Source organism: Mus caroli, chromosome 14 (genome assembly GCF_900094665.2).
Source record: "Mus caroli chromosome 14, CAROLI_EIJ_v1.1, whole genome shotgun sequence".
Taxonomy (NCBI): domain Eukaryota; kingdom Metazoa; phylum Chordata; class Mammalia; order Rodentia; family Muridae; genus Mus; species Mus caroli.
In genome coordinates, this window is record NC_034583.1 from 20,199,553 (window position 1) to 20,220,370 (window position 20,818).

The 20,818-nt window shown below is 41.3% G+C and overlaps 1 protein-coding gene across 18 annotated transcripts in view; it reads left to right on the forward strand.

The window, feature by feature from the left end:
* The window catches only part of Erc2 (ELKS/RAB6-interacting/CAST family member 2), an 846,765-nt gene that overhangs the window by 242,384 nt on the left and 583,563 nt on the right, over positions 1 to 20,818 (forward strand). For all 18 annotated transcript variants that reach the window (XR_003834802.1, XR_003834790.1, XR_003834792.1 and 15 more), the window contains one exon: positions 12,493 to 12,567. Coding sequence is in view for 5 of the 18 variants with exons in the window: in XM_021181424.1 (XP_021037083.1) it covers positions 12,493 to 12,567 (75 nt within the window). In the remaining 13 variants the exon portion in view is untranslated. The remainder of the gene's footprint in view (positions 1 to 12,492; positions 12,568 to 20,818) is intronic.

Sequence of the window (20,818 nt, forward strand, 5' to 3'; positions counted from 1 at the left end):
TCTCCATCAGTGAGCTTGTAAAGTGAGGTACCTGCCATCAGCAGTTGGCAGTTGGGAGGAAGAAGACCATAGTAGCAGACATTCCAGTTAAATGGGAACAGTAGAAGGTAAAATAGAGTCACCAGTCCCATGCAGTACTGAGATCTAGCTGGGAAACCTTTTAAATTTCAGATCCTGGGGAAAATTATCTTTGGTCCCTCACTCTTGCCTGACTGCCTACAGCACCCCATGTGTCCAAGTACTCTGCCCCCTAAGTTCCAGCCAGGCCTAACTTTATCTCTGAGCCCAGGTGAGAACACAAGCAGAGGCTGAGAAGATTAGCTGACAGTGTCCTATGGGAAATCAGGAAAACAGCGATGACTCTTTAGAGAGAAAGATAACTGGGAAGCCTCTTCCTGGGACCAGGGATCTGATGTTCCACTTTTGTTTGAAGGACTATGTTTCTGCCCAGTGAGAGCAGGAGTGTTCCTAGGGGGTCTGTTTCTGCTTGGTAAGGGGGGTGTCTAGTCTAGGAGTGCCGTGGTGGCTCATCACCTGGTCTAGTTGTTTGCTCCTCCTTGTCTCCCATGGTATGTGGTTCAGAACTAGTGGAGTCTTACAAAGGAATGAAGAAACAAACCAGAAACCAGATTAGCTACACTTGAAGGTCCCATGTGTTTGCAGAGCATCAACAGTCTACAAGTAGCAGTCAAAACCAAGTGTTAATACCTAAAGGTGTGAGTTTAAGTGTCAGACAGGATTTGCTCACACTTCCAAGTGTTACTAACTCTGATCTTAGACATGTTATTTAACTCCCAGAGTGTGACTGTCTGCCCCTTTCCATGAGGATGGGAGCACTTCCTATAGGGATGATATGCCTTTCCAATGGGCCTGTTGTTAACTGTTGAAGTTAACTTTTGTGGGGTGGCTCTATCTTCTAGCATAGCCCTTCTTTTGCCTTCAGACAGTGAGTTCCCTGAGGTCTAGGCAGCGTTTCATTTGTTATGTTTACTTGGTCTATCTATACTTTCTCTATTAACTATTGAGATAAGAGTGACATTATTCCTTCTGAGATACTATTAACATAATTCAGTAACAGTTTAATGTATATGAATTCTGTGAATTTCAATTGACTCCCAGGGTTACAGTATATAAAGGGCCAAAAAAATCTATAAGGAGAAAACCTTTAATGGGGCTTTGTAAAATGGTCAAGTTCTATATTAAAATAAATTATGGGAAATATATATGTATGGAGACAGAGGTACTATGATGTACTTCCAAATAATCATTGTGTGTGTATGTGTGTGTGTATAAAAACAAAATTTAGATTATCAGTCAGTTTACATCAGATTTATTATCTCCATGGAAACAATTTCACAGTCTGTAAAATTTTAAGTTTCCTGTAAATTCCTGAAATGAAGACATGTCTGCAAAGACTGACTGCTCAGAGCAGTGGGGATAAGAGAGGCTGGGGTGCTGCAGGTCCAGAGTCTAATTGCAGTCTACCTTGCATTAGCCATTCCTTTCTCACGCCTGTGTCAGAGCTATCACCCTGTGACTGAAAGATTAAAGTTCTCTTGAAATGCATTAACTTAGCACATCACTAGTATCCAACATAGAATAAGCTAAAAATGTCATCAGGTAGCATCTAAGACCCATAAGAGAGATTCCCCATCTTGCTGTGACCACCTCTCTGACATATTTACCAGTACATTTAAAAATTGCCATAAGTTATGACTTTCTTTGATTTGTTGCTATAAAACTCCATCAATCTACTTCCATGTGGGATCATGAGACCTGGGCAACCAACCAAGCACTGTGATTCCTGGTCCTTGGTCACTCATATTTCTTCCTTTTCTTCCCTTTGAGGCAAGAACTAGTGTGTGTGTGTGTGTATAATTTTTACAAATATCATCATGACCTTATACAGTCTTCCTGCAATGCCCCATCTCTTGGATCTCATCTCCCAGCATTCTATTGATTACTATGTCCATCTGACAGCATTTCCTGAATGCCTGAGGGAGGATATGAACTCCAATGAGAATGCATTTACTTGAATGTGAGCTATTGAAAGCAGAGGTTCTATGTGCATCTTACATGGCAGGCATTGGCTCCTCAGTAAGCACTTCATTATTTCCTAATTCGGATCTGGGAGTCGTGGGCATATGGTCAGTAGTATCAGGGCACAGAACAAACGGGCAAGGGACGCATTCTGCCAAGCTCTACTTCTGATAGCCTTCCAGGAACACCAATAAAGGTTCCTGAGCAACAATAGCAACAGTTCGTCTCATTTCTTCAATGTGTCTGGTGTGGAAGCCTCACCAAGTGTGTCATTAAGCTTCTTTCAGCTTCATCACCCCAGGAGATATACTTGATACACAGGAGGAAACTGAAGGTCAAAGAAAATTTAGCAACTTGTCCAAGACCACATTTCTAATCGTCTCTGAGATGGAGTTATCAGATTCTTGCTTAATGATGTGTAGTAAAGAATGTGGTCTATATCATTTCTGCCTCTTCTAATACATCTGAAGTATTCCTTGGTGACTGGCTATGTAATCAGTCCTTAAATATCCCATGGGTGTGTCTTGAATAGGAGATCTGCAGAATCCAAGTTGCAGGATAGTTACCCATTGATTCAGCCTTGTTCATTTTTACTATTTAACTATTTGAGGTTATTTTAAAATGCTTCATCTGTCAAAGACTGCCAAGATTGTTGTCTTAGAGTTTTTATTGCTGTGAAAATATACCATGTCCATGCCAATTCTTATAAAGGAAAGCATTTCATTGAGACTGGCTTACAGTTCAGAGGTTTAGACCATGGCAGAAAGCATGGCAGCATGCAGACAGACATGGTGCTGGAGAAGGAGCTTAGAGTTCTACATCTTGATCTGGAGGCAGCAGAAGCAACTGTGTGCCACATTAGGCCTAGCATGAGCTTATGAAACCCCAAAGCCCACCTCCACATTAACACACTTTCTCCAACAAAGCCACACCTACTCCAGCCACTCCCTATGGGCCAAGCATTCAAACTCTGGGGGGCATACCTATTCAAACAACCACAGTTGTTAATATAGCAGAATCTCAAAATGTGAGTTGGATTAGTCTTAGGAGCAAAGTCTAATGACTTTGAATTAGACTGTGAATGCCCACGTCTCTTTGTTATGCTTGCTTTTATTTTATTTTATTATTATTATTACTGTTATATAATGGCACAGAAGGTTTTTATATAACCCATACTGATCCTTCTCCATGTTTAGGATCTCTAGATTACCACGATATAAATGCTATACAAACCGTTGTTACACTCAACTATTTTTTTTTTATACTCAACTATTGATGTAATAATGGTAAGAAAAAAAAATCTCCTTGCCATGTGCAGACACAATTTTCCTAATTCTTGTTTTAAAGAGTACTTTTATTTATACATGGAAAATTTCAAACATATATACAATGTATCTTGATCACATTCACCCCTACCGCATTTCAGATTCTCTTGGGGCTCCTAATATCTCCCCACCTCTTCCAATAACTAAGTGAGTCTAATTAATGCTGCCCACACAAACATGGGTTTGTGGCCGTCTGCCAAGACCTGGCAACCTACCAATGGTCTGGACATATCTCTGAAGGAAATGCCCTGTCTTCCAACAGCTATCCACAGCCAATGGCCCCTTAGCTTTGAGTAGGGCATTTGTAATCCCTTTCCCATCCATGTTGGATTTCCTAATAGGTTTGGTCCTAATGATTACATGTAGAGATGAAAAACTCATTTCTACAGAGAAGGTTGGCTTTAATGGAACAGAATTAGTCTTCTCCCACTTTTGTGGGCCTACTCATGCTTATTTTTTAAGTTTTAATATTTAATGTAAATATCAGAACTATTTGTTATTTAGATGCATTTTTTTTATGTTTTCAAGTACCAAAGAAAGCAATGGGAAATGGAAGGGCACACCAAAGGAGACACAGAGAGGTTACTACAATGAGAGAAGGTAAACGGGATGCTACCTTCCAATGTTGTGTCAAAGCCAAGTGGCAAGCATGGGTTTTGATTAGCAGCCCAGGCTCTGGAGTCAGGCTGTCTGCAACAAATCCCTGCAGTTTATCAGTTTCTCTTGGGCAAGTTCCTAACTTCTCTGCTTCTGTTTCAAGTGAAAAACGATGATAATAATAGTACCTGCCTAAGGAGGTTATTTTGAGAATTAAACACATTAATATTCATCGAGTGCTTAGAAGACTGCTTAGCACAGAGTCATGCCTAAGTAAGTACTCACTACTATCCTCACAGCACACTGGGTTTGGTTGAAAGCATTACAGAACATCAAGGCTCCCAAGTACAATGTCATTTGTTCTATTTCAGTGGTCAAACAGTGTTGCACAACTATTCTTGGCTGACACACCAGTATTCTCTGAGAATATAGTAGAAATAGGGCGTTCTTGTGTTCGTACTGCTCAGTGGTAGACACGGACATTAATCAGATATACCCAAATTTATAGGTTAGTATAAAATTGAAGCTATATTCAGGGATACAAAGTCATGAAAGAGTATGTGAAGGTGTGAACCTACATTCATCTGGAAGGTCTGCTAACAGCCTTTCTGTGATAGGTTTATAATCTATGAGTATATCACCCCAAAATATCCATGGCTTAAAATACTGATTATTAACGATCCCATAGGGTCTGTGGGTCAGGAATTGAAGAGTTGCTGAGCTAGGGACTCATAATTGGAAGGCCACATACGAGGTTTCACCTTGATAGAGCTGTTGTCATTGGAAGGCTTGACTGGGACTGAAGGCCTACCTTTGTGCTCATTCACGAAGCTTTTGGCAGAAGGCCCCTGTTTCATTTCTCCATAGAATGGTTTAGTATCTTTATGATGTGGAATATGGCTTCCTATACAGATAGTGATCCAAGCACGAGAACAAAAAGGAAGCCACACAGTCTTTTACAGCCAAGCCTCAGCAGTCATATATACCACATCCAGCATACTCCATTTGCTGACAGTAAGTTGCTGAGCCCAGTCCATGGTGGTGACAGGGAAAGGGATTTATAAAGAGGATGCACAGGATATAGACATACTTTAAACTACGTCTGGGGAGATGGATGTGTTTTTCTGAGATTGCTAGGGTCAGTATTAAAGAAACCCTAGATAAGAGATTGAAACATTCTATGCAAAGGGCCAGATAGCAAACACTTTTAGTTATCTGTGGTTATCTGGTCTCTACTAAACAATGCCATTACAAAATAGGAGCATCCATAAGCAGTGCTCCAGTAAAATTCCATTTATCAAAAATTTGGTGAACTCCATGGGGCCTATGATCTACAAACTGATCAACATTGTAGACAAAAGAAAATAAGAGAAGGATAAATCCAAGAAAAACAGCCCGTTTAATAAAAGACATAATTGTTATGCATTTCAGATACATGGGACAGAGTTGGGCTTTAGTCCCAACTACTGCTTAACTTCTTGAAATGTTATTTGTAATTGAAAAAATAAAGAATAGGAAATGCTTATACAGATACATCCCCAAAGCCCATGTCATTTCACAAAAATCAAACTTCAGTATGCACATCTGATATCTCTGTAACTTCTGTAAGGCAGTGTAGCTTGTGGGGAGCTTTTTACTGTTCCTGTAATAAGCCCAGAGAGGAGTATGGCAAGGAGCTGACACCAGGACATTTCTGCATAGGTAGAAATGAGGAAGGTTGCAACATTTCACTAATTGCTATTATGGTGATGTTTGTCAAAGGTTGTGGTTGTGGTAAAAATATACATGGTATAAAAACCTACAACTTTAGCTATTTTTTTTAAATTCTTTTTCTTTTTTTAAAGATTTATTTATTTATATGTAAGTACACTGTAGCTGTCTTCAGACACTCCAGAAGAGGGAGTCAGATCTCGTTACGGATGGTTGTGAGCCACCATGTGGTTGCTGGGATTTGAACTCTGGACCTTCGGAAAAGCAGTCGGGTGCTCTTACCCACCGAGCCATCTCTCCAGCCCCCAACTTTAGCTATTTGTAGTGCATGGATGAGCAGTACTGTTATCCACATTGTCATACAGTACAACCTGCCTCTACAACTTTCATTTTCATTCTGCTAAATTGAAACACCAAATCCTCCTCCCCTACTTTCTAGAGTCTTTATTTCTGTATTTGTAATTGGCCTATTGCACTCAACATGATGCCTTCAAGGTTCAATCTATGTTGTAATAGTTATTTATTATTATTATTATTATTTGGTTTTTCGAGGCAGGGTTTTTCTGTATAGCCCTGCCTGTCCCGGAACTCACTTTGTAGAACAGGCTGGCCTCAAACTCAGAAATCTGCCTGCCTCTGCCTCCCAAGTGCTGGGATTAAAGGTGTGCACCACCACGCCCAGCTCAAATTTTTTTCTACTTTGTACATTTTGACATTTGTCTGTTTACCAATGGATGGACATATAAATTGTTTCTGCCTGTTGGTTATTGGGATACTTGGTTATTGTGACACTATGAACTTGACTGTACAAGTTAAGTTTTGATCAATGGTGAGCTAACTAGTACTGAGTTACTAGTTAAATGACTAATCTACGAGTGTCTCATAACATGCCTTGCCTTTGCTTAGATCTCCCAGTCTTCAATATTTAATATTTAAGGCCGATATGGGTTGGTGTTTAAAACTACTTTATTAATAATTTCCCTAGTTGGTTTTGGTCTTTAGGGATTTTCCCACTATGATGAATCCAGAGCCTCACCCATGCTACCGAGTATCTTGTACCTGAGCTATATCCTCAGCCCCAAGAATGGTAGCCATGAAATGTGGCTACAGCTTCTTTTGCATTCTACCCTGCAAAAAAAAAAAAAGAGTTATCACTGTCTCAAACTGTAGCATGGCAAAGTGATGCTATAGGGTTAGATCCTCAAAGACAGTGCAGTCGCCTGCTTATCCTCTAGAACTCTTGCTCTCAGAGGCTTTTAACTAAGCATGAGAAGCCATATAACCTGGAGTCTGCCATGCTTTGAGGATACCCAAGCCATAGTGGGAGGCGATATGTTGGTACTCAGAGAGACAATTCTAGCCAAGTTCCCCCTTCAAATTGTTTTCCAGGTACATAGAAAGACAATCAGGGAAGAAGCCATCTTGAGAATGGTTCCAATCCTTCTTGTTCCAAGCTCCAGGCATTCATTCCATAGAGAGAAATCATTCCTATCTCATATATTTCTGACCTACAAATTCATGAACACAATAAAATAGCATGTAATAGCACTAAATTGTGTTGACTTGATACCATAGACTTCCAGAAGCATGTAAGATAGAACCAGATAAAAATAGTAATTACCTTTGAGAAGGAAATTAAGTTTTGAATGTTTTTTTTTCTTCCTTGTCCTCTGAGGAAAACATGTGTGATATCTATGGACATTGTATTGCCAGGCTCATCTTGGTAGCTAGTGAAGATAACACTATATCTTCACTTGTCTTTCTCTTCCATTCTCCACCTTATTTTTAGACACAGTGCCTCTCATTTAACTTGGAGCTCATTGGGCTGGCTGGCCAGGGGGCGCCCCTGGGATTCTCCTGTCTCCCATTCTCCCATTTGTGTATAAACACACACACACACACACACACACACACACACACACACACACACACACAGTGCTAGGGTCACAGATGTCTACTGTCACTCCCATTTTTCATGTGGATGCTGGGAAGCTAGAATTGGGTTGGTCCTCATGTTTTTGAAATAAGCACTTTTCCAGTTGATGTGCCAAGAAATGTCACATCAGTGAGCCACTTGAGACTTCATGGTCAGAATTCTAGACTCTTGGTATAATTCCAGACTGATCACCTGAAAAGGTTGACAGTTGGACCTGCACTGCCAGGGTGTTTTTTTTTTTTTCCCCCTTCTCTTTTCTTTCTGTTTTTTAAAACTGAGACTTGGTGTGACTAGACACTCTGGCCAGAGATTAGCATTTTAGTCAGCTGCCTATTAAATTAGCACTGTTCTCAGGCTAGAAGGCACTGTTCCTCTATCTTCTCCTCACGCCCAGAAAGCAGCTTTTTTTTTTTTTTTTTTTGGTTCAGAGAGGGGGAGGAGGAGGGATGTGCCCAGTTCCTTGGGTGGGGATATAAGGTCCTGATGTCTGACTCTAAATGGCATGCTCTTTGAGCAAAAGGTTTCATGGATGCTTTTAGCCCCAAATCCTGGTTCAAAAGTAAAATTCCAATCCAGGCTCTGTGAATCAATGAAGCACTACACACCGTTGTGTGTGTGTGTGTGTGTGTGTTCACTCTGAGAGAATTCACACTTTTAAATTTTCAATTTCAATTCGTGTAGAGATCTTTGACCCAGAAAAGCCTTAAGTTGAAGTGTACTTAAGCTAAACTTTGTGCTCCTTTTTACCAGGTGGAAACATCAAATTCTCCCAGGGAAAGCCACTTGCTATTTCAGATGTTTGGCGGTGCATCTTGCAGACAGTTAGGGATAGTTTCAAGCATCCAGGAGCGAACTCATTTACTGTCTAGGTGGAAAAACTTGGGCATGTAATCACACACTAAAGTCTCTAGCAATTTCCAAGCAGCAAGCAGCTCAGGATTGATAAGGCGTTTCTTTCCCTTGCAGCCATTGTAGAGGCTGAGGCAGAGAAGCTGGGGCTTCTCTAGGTAAAGCCTGCAGTTCCAAGGCTTATCTTCACAGGAGTGTATTGTTAACTCACACTCTCCTTTGCTGTAGCTGTTCAGAATCATTTTTCCACTTTTGATTGAATTTCAAAATTCAATCAATGTTCAATTCATGTTTCAGGGACTCAGGCTTCTCTTACACTAAGGCCTTGCCATCTTTCTGGCCATATGAGTCCTTTCGCTCTGGATTAACAGATAGGAAGGGAGGGAGGCCTAGGAGTAGCTTAGAAGTTTGTCTGGGAGAGCCTTCTTACTTCTGTCCAAGTTCCAGTGTTTAGAAAGATCAGTTTAGATGTGATGTGGTGGCAGGGAGCTTCCTAACAGCTCTGCACTATGGAAGAGGAGCCCAGATCTTAGGGCGGGATCATTGCTCCTTCCTGCCAAGGCACGGCGAGCATTTCCAGAATCTGAAAGATAAATGAATCACTAAGATGGGTCCTTCAGATGCTCTGTGCACTCTGAACACAGGTTACAAGAGTTTCCTATCTAGGGCTCACCCAGGGATCGAGGTGATCTTTACAAACTGAAGTCTTGATGGGCAGACCACAGTGAGGGTAAGAATTACAGTGAGGGTAAGAATTACAATTCCCAAGTACGTTCTTTTTTTAAGGAGTGACATGGCAGGCACAATCCAGTCTGGAGTCTGAGCTACTATTTACCATGTCAGAGGTATGCTGACTAGAGCAAGAACCATTTTTTGTTTTGTAAGATTTTTTTCTACATCTTTAGCTTTTAAAAAAAATGTATATCTATTCTACTATGTTCATGTTTGGCAGAAATTCGAGCACAAATACCTTTATTCTGTGGTTTTAAAATTAGCTCCATTGATTTGTTGTTTCGTGATTATTTAGACCTGTTTTCCTCGAGTTGTCTGAAGAGTTTTTATTCTAGGATAGGATCGATTGTGGAATGAAACCATCATTTCTCTGCTTTTCTTTGTTTAAAAGGCTGGGTCTTGCTCTGTGGACCAGCGTTCCTCAGCCTCCTAAGTCCTAGAGATCGCAGGGGTGCACATTTATCTTATCTTATTATGTATGAATGTTTTATTTGCATGTGTATCTGTGTACTGTATGCATGCAGTGCCAACAGAGGCCAGCAGAGGGCATTGAATCCCTCAAAACTGGAGTTTCAGAGAATTGTTGGCCACCCTGTAGATGCTGAGAATTGAACTTGAACACTGGAGAAGATCAGCCAGTGCTCTTAACCACTGAGCCATCTCTCCCCCTCTTTAAAGATTGTCTTGACACTACTTGGTGTCAGAACTGCTGACCTGCAAAGTCCATTTTTTTTTTCTACCAATATGGACTAGCTCTGAGGAATGACTTAGTGTTTTCTTATCTTTGAGATTTGATTGGTCTGGAGAACTGCAGCAATGTTGGAAGCAGTCATAGGATTAAGTTGCTTTCTTTGGAGGTTGAAGTTCGTGTGAGATTCACTGCATGATATATGGAACCAGGTTGGCTGTGGCCCATGAAAGCTGGATGTTGAAATTATTTCAATTAAATATACAAACTCAGAATTAAGTAAATTATAATAAACTAATAATTCCCTCACTCATTGACCATTAGGTCATTACATTTTTTTAAAATTTCAGTGTCTTAGAAAATGCTCTATGAGATCCTATTTATACTTTCTGGGTTTTCTACTCTAAGACAAAACACCTGTACTAGGTACATTCTAAGACAAGAGATGCTTTAAACACACAGTTCTGAGCCCCAGGAGGCTCCTGCTTGCATCATGTCTTGAAGAATTGTCCCATGATGAGGGTGCATGTGAGAGGGACAGGGTCATGTACAAAGTGCTTGAAGGACAAGCTTGCTCTTGTAGTGACCTTTTAGGAAAACATGCCAAAACAAGGGCCCACAAGGGGTACTTGCTCCTGTCTGAACACCGTGTTCCTAGTTGTCAGTTGCTCCCACTTTGGGGCACCATCTAAGGTTCTGCTGCCTCTCACACTGTCACACTCAGAACCAAGATTCTAATGGTTGGTTAGCATTGGAGAACCAATTAGACAGTGTCCCTGCCACAACACTTCCGGGCTTCCTCTAAATGATACCAGTTAGGTGGCTTAAAGTGGGCCATGTTGGATGCCAGTGCTTAAACGTTTGCCAGGAGCACCTTGGACTCATTTTCTATCTAGGTCACCTTCCTCATTTGGTAGTGCTGAGGCATTCAAGAAATAAGCAGTACCACAGACAGTAGATGCTGAATAAAAGACAACTCTCTATAAGGTCGGTCCTTCAAAAGCCTTCAAAAACCCTTGCTGCCTCCAGGGAGCTGAACATTACCGGATCCTTTAGTCCTAAGCCCCTACGGACTGAGAAAATCTTTCTGTTTCTCTCTTCATGTGATAGGATCAGCTGCTCTAGACCCTATCCCTTCAGGGCTGTGTTGCCAGAAGAAAAGGTGGCAACTGATGTGTGAGCACCTTTAATAATTAGGGGAAAGTTTTTAAATCTGAGTTTGAGAAACAGTCTGACATAAGACAGGTGGTTTATGTTGCTCCGAGTGTTGAGGGTGGGTTACAGGTCTCAGGACTGCAAGCTCAGCTTTGTGGTGATGGGCAGTACCCAGCCTGGTCTTTGGCACACAGACAGGATTTCTTGGTCACTGGCATAAAAGATTACCAAAGGATGGTACTGATAAAAGTTACACAGTCCTTATCTTGTCCTGGATAGGGCTATCTTTTAGTGTGGAATGTGTTTTTCTAACAGTTTTTACATCACTGTGCCCTGTCTTTAGGGAATGGTGGTGTTAGTAAACAGAAATGCTGATAAGTAGTTCATTTTAAATGGCCTCATGGGAAAAGCTTGAAATTATATTGCTCCTTCCCAGTTTTTTTACAACATTAACATTTATAGAACAGTAGCTCAAAAGCCTAGAGGTACTCCATATTGATTCTCAATTGGCTTTTTGGAACCAGAAATAAATCTTACTGAAATCTTTATAAATGGCCTGTATCAGCAGCCTGCATATGCGACTCCTGGATTTATCCTTCTGGTAACTACTTGCACAAAACAGTTGACATTTGTTAAGAAAATCAAATTATGACATGAGCAAACCTTGGTGTTCTCCCCTAAGGTGACTTTTTAAAGTCTTGGCAAATGGTTCTTTTGAAGAGAGGCATGCGGCAGGGGGAAAGCTTCAAGCTTAAAATCGTAACGGTGCTATTTGCTCTTTAGCTAAGAGAATCTCAGCCTTCCAGGAGTTTTGGGTTTGACCAGTTTTGTCTCTCCTTGGGCACAGTTGATTTTGATGCCAATTTTAATTTCTTGGCATCATGATCTGTAAGCATATCACCCACGGATGTAATTTTTGAGCAAGAACTCGAAGTGTAAAACCATAAGCGAGAGATTCACAGGGACTCACCAGAGCACTCCCAAAGTGTCGCGGTTGTACCGAGATGGCTTTAAATCGCTCAGTGCAGACCTGCTTCTGTAGCAAAATGCCATGCGAGCAGCAGATTTGCAGCCACGTTAGTCATTTTCCTTCCTCTGTCTCCTGGCTGTGCCTGTGCTGGGAGCACAGAGTAATAGAATTTTGTAAATTATGATTCGAAGGCTGGGCACCAGCCCGTGTTGAACAGTGTTTGGACTATGAACACTTTCTGGCTTTGTCACAGTTGACATTAATTATTGATGGAAGTTTCAGAAATAGCGCATGTGCCAGGAGCCTTTCACCGGAACACAGGCTGCAGGCAGGAGGGATGCTGAGGAGTGTGGGGGAAGAGGCACCTGTGGCTTGTTTATGTCTACATACAGGGAACCTGGTCCTGGTGGGCTGTGTAGAAGCTGTGTAAAGGTCATGGTATAACAGAAGGATGAACCGTCAGGCTTACTTCTATCGTGTTCCTCCCCAGGAATTGCACCGAAGAAGCCAACTTCAGCCGGAGCCAGCCAAGACGAAGGCTCTCCAGACTGTCATCGAAATGAAGGTAGGAGCTAAGCACGTTTGTCAAAGCCAGCTGTGCCTGGGAGTTTGTTGTGACTGGATAGTGACTGACAAACATCTGCATGAATCCAGTGTTTGTACCCAGGCACCATGCAGGGTGCTTGCTTTGCCTCCCGATCTCTTTGCTTTTCTTAGTGAATTTCTTTTATTGTCCCTTTAATTAAAGAGCTTTTCCAGGCAAAAGAATAAAGGGCTCAGTAGCCTTGGTTTAAAAGGAGCCGGGCTCCTTCCCACAAAGTGACTGATGCCTTTAAGGGCTCTTTTGTTTGAGCATTACAAATGTTTATTTCTAAATCAAGTAATTCTGCTCCCCCTCTCCCCACAGTTATAATGAAGAGAGACCCTTGAAAAACTAGGATTTGACATGGGGATGCGCTGGAGACATTAAATCTGGGAACTCCAGCGTCCCCAGTACTCACTTTTCAAAGAACGAGACTTCCTTTTAATTCCAGTAGTTTCTCCTTAGCCAGTCTGGAAGTAAGAATAATTTATTAAATACTTGCAAAGTATAGAAATACTATTGAAAGACACAGAAACTATTCTAGGAATATTGTATATAGTTTAGGGCATGTGAGGATATTCAAATCGGTGGGGATGGACACACCTGGTCTATGATCAAGAAGCAGATGTAAATGTAACATTGGTTTGTTAAAGTCTAGATGTTTGGACTCCTCTGTTTCCACTTTTCTTTTTTCTTTTTGCTAGAAGGAAACAAATGATAAAAAATATTTAATTTAAGAATAAATAATTTTATTTAAATTGTTCTTTTAGGGAGCAAATATTTTCAGCATGAGTAGATCTACAGCCTGCAGAATCCATACTTGAGGCCATACTCAGAGATTTCCAGACCCCACTAGCCTGTGTGAATCCCGAGGCTTGCCCATAGATCACACATCTTCATGTGTCACAGTGCGTGACTCTGAATTGTGTGTTAAATGTTCCCAAGCCCTAGAGAAAAACTTACGTGGACTGTTGAATGTGTAGCATATATAACCGAGACTTGAGGGTTTGTTCTTAACTATGGCAGTGTTTTTACCAGAGGATTTGGTTTGGTGGCAACAGTCTAAGACAATGACTTTACAACTCCACATCTCCAGGTCACGTGCCTGAATGAGGGGCTCGGGAGACACTGGCTGGTTTGGAAAGTATCATTTGAATGAACTGCTAATAAGATTAGGCAGTAAGGATTAATACTAGCTTAAGTATTGTTCATCTGTGTAACTTTAATTTATTTTGAAAGGAAACTTAACTCTGTACTTAGAAAGCAGTGTTGTTTGTGGCTGGGATTTCAACTTCTCTTCACATTGTAGCCAAACGTGAAACTAGATTGAAGGGGGAAAAAATAAACCCAACCAAAACATCCACACACACACACACACACACACACACACACACACACACACTCACTCACATGAGATGAAGAGAGAGAGAGAGACAGACAGAGACAGAGAGCAACTGAAAGGAGTCGCTTTTCGTTTTATAAGTGTGGTTCAGCCTCCCTTATACTTACCTTTATACTGACTGCCTCAGTTGTCAACACAAGAAGAAATATGGAAGAGAGTGTATATAATCGATTTCTAAATGTCCATTCCTTTAAATAAAGAAAAAGGGAATTCTAGAAACCTCTCGAGAGTCATCTTGCCAAGTATGAATGATGTTTCTTTGTTAGATATCACCATTCAAAGACAGATAAATTTTTGTTGACTGTTTAAAGTAGAAATTCTGTTTTATTCTACTTACTATTGTAGCTTCGTATCTTATTATAAGACAAAAACGTAAGTAAAGAGCTTTCATTCTATCTGGCTAACTGGGAAAGCATAGAATGTAAGAGATTAAGATAAATATTCTCTATATTTATTATATTCTCTACAAACTGAGCCTGAAAGTTTTCTTCAGTGGATGTTGGTGATGTTGATTGTAGGTATAGAATCATATTTTTAGGATAAATAAAGATCAATGTATGTCCCAGGAAACAGAGCCCAGTTCTTTTGTCCTTTTGTGCACCCCCCCAAGCTCGTAGGAATGTTGTCTTCTATTTTATCCATAGAGAAATCTAGTCCAATTAGCATCTAAATTCCACACACCTGATGTGAGTTAGAGGGGCTCTTGGTGCAGGGTTATCTCCTACACCATATGTGTACTTATAATGGAGGCTCTGATCTCATCTAAGTTTGTACATTAAAAATTAGAGGGAGGCTGGGCAGTGGTGGTGCACACCTTTAATCCCAGCAGTTGGGAGGCAGAGGCAGGTGGATTTCTGAGTTCGAGGCCAGCCTGGTCTACAAAGNAAAAAAAAAAAAATTAGAGTAAGTATTGGGAACCCAGACAGGACAAGCCTTAGAGGGGACTCCTGAACAGAACTTAAACTCAGAGCTTGGAATTTGAGATTGCTTTTTGTCTTGGTTTTGGCCAAAAATCACCATTGTTAACTAGTGCTTTGCCAAATCTAAAGTTAAATAAAAGGAATAGTTTGCTTTGTGGAGGCAGTCTCGTGTGTCATGCATCTCTCATACTGACCTCAAATTTACTATGTAACCAAGGATGACCATGAACTGACACCTGATCCTCCTGTCTCTCCTTCCCAAATAACAGGGTTCCATGTGCCATTATGCCCTGTGCAGAAGGTCAGAAAAGCCTCTCTATGAGCCCCCTAGTTTCAGGAAGATGACATAAATTAGAGCTGACAAGATATTCCATACTTGTCCCTTGATCCTTAGGGAAACTCAGGGAGAAGTTCTGAACTCCATTTGTTTCCACAAACATTTGCATCAGCTCTGCAAAGGGGCTCGCTGCGAGGGTCTGCAGAATCCTGCTTCTCTCAAGCTTTGTGTGAGTTTCAGCCCACTGCTCTTTGGGAACTCTGTGTGCCCTACAGACTTGCTGATCTGTGTGGAAGTCTCTGCAGGTCCTGGAGAAGGGACCTGTATCCCGATAGGGGACGGCCCTCTCCAGATACACCTTCCAGCACCTAGTTGATCCTGGGCAAAAGTCTGCTGAGTAAAAGGAATAGAAGAGAATGATGTCACTGACGATCTATCTTTTTGCAGGAATCTCCACGTTTTAAAATTGGCCCTGATTTGGTCTGGCAGGTACGCCCCACATCTGTATGTGGGAAACTGTGTGCACTTCTCTGAGAAATTCCTTTCTCTTGGAGCCCCTTTGCTGATTCTATGGCCAAAGGGGCTTTCTCCACTCCTTTCCCCTCTGCTGGAGAGCTGCCTGCTCTCTTTCATTTTCCCTACTTAATGCTAACGCCTTTGAAAGAGTGTATTCTTAACCTGACTTCAGTATATCTGACACAATATGAGCATGTTGCCCAAAGCTTTCACTTTCTTGAGTTCATTGAGAAACTTTATCCAATTTTTTAAGTAAGAAGAAAATGAATTATGTGAATGGCAATACTTGTTAGCTCTTGGCAAAACTTTTTTTTTTTTTTTTTTTTTGGTTAGAACTTTTAAGCCAATGGGAATCTAATTCAGAGTTGCTGAAGTCAAAAGGAAGTTTATTGGCATTTTATACTGGAAAACAAAGTAAACCAATAAAACTAATAAAGCAATAAAAACCAAACCAAAACAGACTACGGTTCCAGGCACCCCTTGATCCAGGGGCTCAAGAAGGATCAGCACATGCTTTTTTTTGTGTCAATCTGGTTTTTGTCTTGTCCTTCTCCATGAGAGCCAGTTTCAGGCAGCTTCTGGCCTGTCTGAGGAAGGTGGCTACAACAGTTTCAAAATTCCCAGAAGCCAGGGAAGAGAAAAGATTCTGTTTTTGCTTCTTTGCTTTGCTTTTAATTCAGAAAATAAACCAATGTTGGAGCACTGGTGATTCCTCAGACGGGATATAAAGCTTCATTCACACCAACCTAACAGCTCAGACTGCAGAGGGCCTGGGCTTCCCTCACCTGCTTAGCATAGTCAATCTGATAATGGACAAGGACAATTTTCTGGGATGGGAAGATGCATTGGCTAAGAATGAGCTTGCCATATAGATGTTCTAGCTTAGCACAGGAACCGGAGTTCAGAGCTTCAGCTCAGCACCAGCATAAGAATCCAGGCTTGGCGGCACAAGCCTAAAATCCCAGCACTGGACATGTGGAGGTAGCTGGTGAGCTCCGGAGTCAGTGAGGAAACTGTCTCAAAACATGAAATTAGTAAGAGAAGCCAGCCCCTGCCGTGAGTCACAGCAGAACATGGGTACATCCTTCTGTGAGCCGTGCAAGGCACTAGAGTAGCAAAATGAATTGAGAAAGGTGCCAGATATGGATCTCTGGCCTCTCAGTAGGTATACATTGCATGAACATCCCCATAGATGTGTTCACAGACGCCCACCCACCCGCTCTCATATGCATGCATGTCTATACATATACACAAAAGAAGGAAAAAAATCAACTTTTTGCTAGAACAGAAAAAATTATCCATTTCACCAGATTTTACCAAATGAATATTCCTGAATGATGAGATTTAATAAAAATCTCAGAAATTACATTTGATCTTATGACCTTGTCAACTGCAGAAGATTAAGAAGCCAGGGGCATGTTGTCTCCACAATATAGAGTTTATGTTGGAGCACGGACCTTCAATTATATAGCCATGTGGCCAGCAGAGGCAGTGTCCTATGGGCCATTCCTCTTGAGTATGATTTATACCTGAAGGCTATTTCAAACAGGTGAAACGAAGCAAGAAGCAGCACTAATGAGCTTCATTAAGATGACCCAGTGGCTCCCCTGCCTCACAGAAGGACATACCTACATTTAGCTGTGACTCAGGACAGATGATGGCTTCTCTTATTAACATAGAACATTGTACCTTGTCCCCATGACTGGCTCTTTTTTGTGATGCTGCCCTGAAGGTGGTTTCAGGTTCCCCTAAGAGGACTCTTAACACTTGATCAAATTCATTTGGATCTATAGTGTATAGGTATCCAAACCTGGTTCAACCATAGCCCAATAACTCTCATGAACTGAATCAGGTTTTGTTTTGTTTTGTTTTGTTTTGTTTTGTTTTGTTTTGTTTTGTTTTGTTTTGTTTTGTTTGTTTGTCTGTTTTTGACTCCAGATGCTATACAGGTTTATTTCATTCATCTTTGGGACAGTTTAAGATCTTCATTAAAGGAATTTCTTCTCCCAGGATGCTGCATTCCCAGGAAGATTGCACAGGTTTCTAGGCTTGTCTATGACCTTCCAGGGTGTGGCTTTATGGTACAGCACGTGTGTGACACCCCGCTTTGATCCCCAGTGGCGGATGCAAATAAAGTAAATGTCCAGCAAACATGCAAACAAACATGTCCCTGTCCTTTTATGGGTAATAAACTAGAGTAATAAAACAGTAACATCGCTAAGCAAAGGGTTCCCTATGCCAGCAGCAAACTCTCCTCCCACGTATAGAAATTAGTCAGTCTCTGTAAGCCTGGCAATAGATACCATGATTCCATTCCAGATGATGTAGCTGTGGTTTCAAGAAAATAAGCAACTGGCGCATAAGCTTACAGCTAGCAGGTTGGCAGGAAGGGTTTGGACGAGTGCTCCCCCGAGTCACACCAGCGTTCCCTACTCAAGTTTTACTAGCTCATGGGTCAACTTGCTTTTCTCTCAGCACTTATTTGGGTAAGTGTGCAGAGACTTGCATCTAAGAAGAGCAGAGTCAGCTCTGGGTGTTGGAGAAGCCCGGCTGTGTGTTTGCAAAGGTTCAGTACTCTACTTGGTAGCGTGAGGCAGGAGTGATTCACTATGCAGGTGTTATCTGGCCTTCAGATATGTCTCCCCGTAGTCAGCATGGATCCTGCGTCCCACTCTGAGTTCCGAGTCTTATTGATTGTGAAGTTTTTTTTATTTTTATTTATTTACTTTTTTAAACAGTAGGGCATGACTAGTTCAGGCTTGCAAAGCCCTGTTTTCATTTTCAATAAAATAAACCTTTAAACATATTTTTCTAATTATTTTTTAGAGTTTTTATGAATTCTGACCATATACTCTCTCTCCACAGCTCCCCCAGTTCCTCCCAGAATCCCCCATCTTCCCACCACAGTCTACTTTATGTCTTTTATGGTTTTCATTAGCCCAGTGCATTTTGTGTTGCCCATCTATTCCTTGATGTGTGGCCATCCACTGATGTGTTGTTGACCTAGCGGAGGCCGCACCCTTAAAGAAAACTAACCCTTCTTCCCTCAGAGAGCCTCACTCTCTATGATTCCTCAGTTAGGGTGGAGGCATGTGAATCCCTACCCCTCCGGACTGGTGGTTTCATCCTTTGGGGACTTATGCAGGAAATCACTGCCACTGTCAGTTCTTGAGTGTAGCAGCCCTGTTATCCTGAAGACCATTTTGCTCTGGGATCCCCTGACCTCTAGATCTTAAAATCCTTCTGGCCCTGATATAGCCTCTGAGCTTTTTATGTATATGTATATGATGGTATAGATTTTTCATATATGAGATAATACTCTGTCAACACTTATTCTGTGCACTTTGGCCAGTGCTGGGTTTTGTGTTAACCACCATCTACTGCACAGAGAGACTTCTCTGATAAGGGCTGAGGAAGAGAGGCATAGGCAGAGGGCCGTTTGATACTATGTCTGTTTAGCAGACTAATGACAGTAGGGTCACCCCTGGTGCCTATGAGTTCCCAGTATGGGCTCTTGTTTATATTTACTGTACCAGGTATATGTTTCCTCCTGTAGAGTGGGTCTTAAACTCAATCAGAAAAGCCTTTGAAAACAGGCTCCCTTCCTTTATGATGCTAGAATTATCCTGTAGCTTAGTTTTCCCCCCATAGGAAATTTTTTCATCTTCTCATCTTACAGCTGGAAACCTTTTCTGTCCCATTTAACTATTTTTCTTAAATAAGGGGGAAATTGTGGTTTGTAAGTGACATCCAAAAAAAGCAAAAATCAAAATGTCCCATTCAGTGTAGCTATGAGTGATACTTAGTTGTCTTTAGACCAAGTAAAGTTTAAAAATTACAGCATTTTTCCTTTCTTGCTGGAATACTTCCTATGATGTACTTGAGACTAATTGTCTGACTGTGTTGAGAGTTGACAATGACTGTTGTTAACTTTGTTAGTTGTGAAAATATCACTCCTGAATTTGAATCACACAAGCCTGTATTTATTGAACAGTTATTTTGTACACAGTACTATATGGTGGATCTTAAACAACAAAACAAAATAAAACAATAACCTGAACTGTAAGACAATCAGGTGCTAATAGAAGGGAGTAGACACCCAGGTTACATAGCTAAGAGTGGGCTATGGGAACCCAGAGGATAGCAAATGAGGTGGGGGTGGGGTAGGGTGGAGGGAATGCTTTTTCGAAAAAGTGACGTTTAGAGGTCAGCCTAGGAAAACTGGAACAATTGTGAAAATGAATGGGCTGGGTTATAGGTTGTAAGCAGAGAGGACCTTGAGAGTAAAGACAAGGAGGCCTGACAAGTGTAAGGAATGTATGGGGAAGACCAGGCCAGACAGGTGCTCCAGAGGTGACTTTTTAAGCCTAGAAGCAAAGGAAGAAAAACCAAGAGGAAGTAGAAGGAAAAAACAAACAAACAAACAAACAAACAAACAAAACAAGAGTCAACATTAGTGAAGCAAGACGTCAGCCTTTTTTTAGTTAGGGACACCACAGCCAAGTACCAAGTGTCAGAAGAGATTCACAAGAATGCCAGATCCTGCTTAGAAGCCTCGGCAACACAAGAGATGGCTCAAACAACCAAAGCAGGAGAAATGGGGACACCAGTCCAAACCTTAAAAAATAAACAGGGGAATATTTAATGAATGATCCATGATAACAAAAATCAAAAATTTAGGTCAACGACTAAATTCTGTTAAAAATACAACCTGCCAAAACTGTGTGAGTAGAAATAGAATATCCAAGAGTCCTAGAGTCTAAAGACAATGATGATGTCATTTAAAAACTCACCACCAAGTCAACAAAACCGCTCTGAACCCAAACGCAAATTTTGTAGGTCCAGATGCTATCTTCAGAGAAATATACCAAAGTTTATGGAAGGAATTAGATAGATCATAGGAAAAGTATTTCTTTTTTTTTAAATTTATTAGATATTTTCTTCATTTACACTTCAAATGCTATCCCAAAAGTCCCCTATACCCTCCCTTTGCCCTGCTCCCCTACCCACTCACTCCCTCTTCTTGGCCCTGGCATTCCCCTGTACTGGGGCATATAAAGTTTGCAAGACCAAGGGGCCTCTCTTCCCAATGATGGCCGACTAGGCCATCTTCTGCTA